The sequence below is a fragment of the Pinus tabuliformis genome, chromosome 5_1 (assembly GCF_031772625.1).
Source record: "Pinus tabuliformis cultivar Carrire ecotype Pingquan chromosome 5_1, CPIR1, whole genome shotgun sequence".
Taxonomy (NCBI): Eukaryota; Viridiplantae; Streptophyta; class Pinopsida; order Pinales; family Pinaceae; genus Pinus; species Pinus tabuliformis.
In genome coordinates, this window is record NC_142305.1 from 373265738 (window position 1) to 373269239 (window position 3502).

At 39.2% G+C, this 3502-nt stretch overlaps 1 protein-coding gene across 1 annotated transcript; it reads right to left on the reverse strand.

Moving 5' to 3' along the window:
* Nucleotides 1-528: 528 nt before the first annotated feature.
* On the reverse strand, nucleotides 529-3260 carry LOC149165004 (laccase-12-like). Its single transcript, XM_089431060.1, has 6 exons — nucleotides 3053-3260; nucleotides 2777-2928; nucleotides 2424-2668; nucleotides 2195-2323; nucleotides 1164-2108; nucleotides 529-872 (listed from the first exon to the last, which is right to left on the reverse strand). Exons 1-6 carry the CDS (start codon nucleotides 3161-3163, stop codon nucleotides 742-744), a joined length of 1713 nt encoding a protein of 570 aa, XP_089287186.1. The 5' UTR covers nucleotides 3164-3260; the 3' UTR covers nucleotides 529-741.
* Between the last annotated feature and the right edge of the window lie 242 nt (nucleotides 3261-3502).

Below are 3502 nucleotides of genomic sequence, written 5' to 3' on the forward strand. Positions count from 1 at the left end.
ATGCTGTAGAGGAATTTTTTACCTCTTTTTGAACTTTATGGGGAACAGAAATTTTGAATAGTCAATTTTGACGGTAGAAGAAATTTGATACTTAAGTTACATTAATATTTTTTAATGAGTAATTTAGACAAAAGCCAAGTTAGACAATCTAGTTAATTATAGCAAGTTTTTTTTCTCTTTGATCATGTAAACATAACAAAATTAAAGCTTGCGTCCCAGTCATTATAAAAAATACATATAACCACACAAAAATTACCTCCCAATTATTATAAAAAAAAATACAAATAACAACACAAAAAAATAAACTTTACATAAAAGTTCCCCTATCACATTTCAACTTGCACAGAATAAATAAATTAGAAATTTCAGGCGGGTTTACGATCACAAGAAATTCCTTCCACATTTCCACTTCACAGAATAAATAAATTAGAAATTTCAGGCGTGCTTACCATCATAAGAAATTCCTTCCACATTTTTGACCAAAGTTCGAAAACAATTATTAAAAAAGACGAGAATTACTGTGCGATATTTAAAAAATAAATAAATAAATAAAAACATTGGAGCGCTTGCATCGATACAACGGTAAATTTTGCTCAATAATTGACAGTTTATTTAGAATGTCACACCTGATTTGATTACTACGACATAACTGATAACACTATGTTATAAAAATCTTACTTAGTGGAAAGCACTGCTCACAGCCACAGGATGCCTTTTGGCCTGATCACTTTTGTTCATTCTCTAGCACGCGGGTAGGTCTGCAGGAGGGGGCTCTATTGTTGAGGAAGGAGTGCCACCGTTCTTCACTAAAAACACCATATTCAATCCCCACGTGAAATGGTCGTCCAAATGGCAGTGCAGAAACCACATTCCTGTCCAAAGAACAACGGTTTGCTGGTTATATGGGGTGGTTTTTATTTTTTAATGTAAATGGCGGTTTCTGGAATATTCTAGAATTAACAATAAAGAGAGGATCAAATAATTCATCTCTGTTAACAGTGGGATTTCAAGATATTCCTTATCTTGAAATCTAAGTTGGATTCCAAGATATTCCTTATCTTGAAATCTAAGTTGGATTCCAAGATATTCCTTATCTTGAAATCTAAGTTATCATATGATGGAATTGAATTCCAGAAAAAGAAGATGAATAAGTTTTTATATACCTGGATTGCTTGCTTTGAATCTTATGGCAACCCACCCGCTCACTGGAGCGATTACTGTGTTGCGCAGTGGAGGATCGACCAGATTAAACTTTTTCTGGTCGGTGTCTGGGTTATAGTTCCCGTAGCCATCTCCCACCAAGTAAAAGTTGTAACCATGAAGATGCATTGGATGGTTCTCTGCCACGAAGATGTTTGTTGACTGAAAAACGAGCTGCACTGTGGAGTTGTATTCCAGCACTTTCACTTTTGTTGCCGGATCAGGAATCCAAAATTTTCGCGGTATATTGTCTCCCGTGTAGTTGAATCTTACTGCAGGTTTTGATGGAAAATCCGTCATATAGACACCACTGATGTTGAAATAATAAGCTTGAAGCAGCGAGATCGTGGGATCTACGAACGATATGTTGTTCATACTTGCACTCAGCCGCGTTCCGTTGGGGCCTTCACAGGTGTTTCCAGTTTCACAGGGAAGCAACCCCAGTCCAACTGTGGAGATGAGGCTTTTATCTATAGTTTGCGGAACATCAACTGGGTGTTCTTGGGAAGCCAAGCTTCTCAGTGCTCTGCTAAATATAGTGACTGTATCAGTGTCGTTGTAGGCTGGAAGGCTAGGCAAAATTGGACTCGTAGAATTTTGAGCTCCAATATACTCTAGAATGGCAGTAGCAGTGGTGTTATCGAAATCACCCGCTGCCTGATTGTTATATGCTCGGGCGGCCATATAGTATTTGCCCACAGGCTGGTTGGCCGTTATAAGAACATCTGTAGTCTGGCCGGCAGAGATGACAAGTATATCTGTTTTGTATGGTTTGGTGTAGCAAGCATCCACAGCTACTACTGTAATTTTGTGTCCTGCTATCTTGAAAAAGTGCCCGCTATTGAGTGCAGCATTCACGATACGCAGAAGGTATGTTTGTCCGCTTTTTACAGAGAGCCGAAATGTTCCTGCATCCACAATTCTTCGATCAATTTCAACACAACCATTTATAAATGTTGAGTACAGAAGTATTTGAGAAAGAACAACTTGTTACCCGAGGTAGAGCAGTTAAACAGATCTCCTGGCTGTCCATTTATGGTGTAGGCATCGGATATATTGGGCGCACCACCTGTGCGAATGGCTTCGTCTATAACCGCGATGGGGTTATCGTTCCACCATTCTCCTGTTCAATAACATAATACCTTTGAATCAATATACTAACGATTAAAACCCATGAAGCATATATAAATTTTTGTGCATTGAACCATATAGGAGATCATCACCTATTATAATAGGAATTTCGGCATAGGGTTTAGTAAAGGGATATGAGCTTCCCTCCTTAGGATACATTACGAAAGCTCCATGCACCGTGGCACGCAGCCATGAGTAATGAGCATGCCACCACACGGTTCCTTCTTGTCGAGTGATGTTGAATTTGTATGTATAATGACCACCTGGTGGAATGGGGCATTGTGTAACATACGCAGGTCCATCAGCCCATGGTGTACGCAACTGCTCCACTCCATGCCTGACATATGTAACGGGAACGCTCATAATCAATATCATCAAACTTGTCCATAACAGCATCACACGTGTTATGTTCTGAAATATGATTATCAAGGTTGCAGAGACATACCAGTGAAGAGTGGCATTGTACTCGGCCTTGTTATAAGTTTCAACAATAACAGTGTCCCCGTCATGTACATAAATCGTTGGACCTGGTAGCTGTCCATTGACGGTGACAACTGTATAATTCTTACATAGCCTGGTAACTATCTTCGGTTCAATCTGCACAGGAACCCAGAACAAATATCATGGACATGCTATACTTCAGCATATATAGAGGGCTTTGTTTTTCCAAAATTATGGGTATGCAAAAATAAAACTTGAAACAGCGAACAAGAAAACTTACAGTGAAGGTATAATTGACGATTGCTGCATTTGTGATGGCAGCCAAATACGCAATCAAAGAGAATAGAAATACAACGCAGGCTGAAAATGGACATGGTGATCGCAATGACATTGTTGCAGGAAAGTAGTGATATCCTAAACGCGTATATATTACCGCTTGTGCAAAGCCTGAGAAGGCGAATATCGTTCACTCTATAAACATTAAAGGAGCGGATATATATAACCCTAAAATTTATGAGAGGAAAACAGGGAAGCTTATCACTTCCGACTTTCTAACTTTTCCATCCAACGCGGCGGAAATAGTACCTGCTCGGATATCCAACGCAGTCAGTGCAATACAGGAAAGCTCGGATGTCCAACGCAGTCGGTGCAATATTAACGCGTCGCATTTTCGCCTTTCAAGATTTATTATTTTTCTTCTTTCTTTTTTCGGTACAATATTGTCATGTTG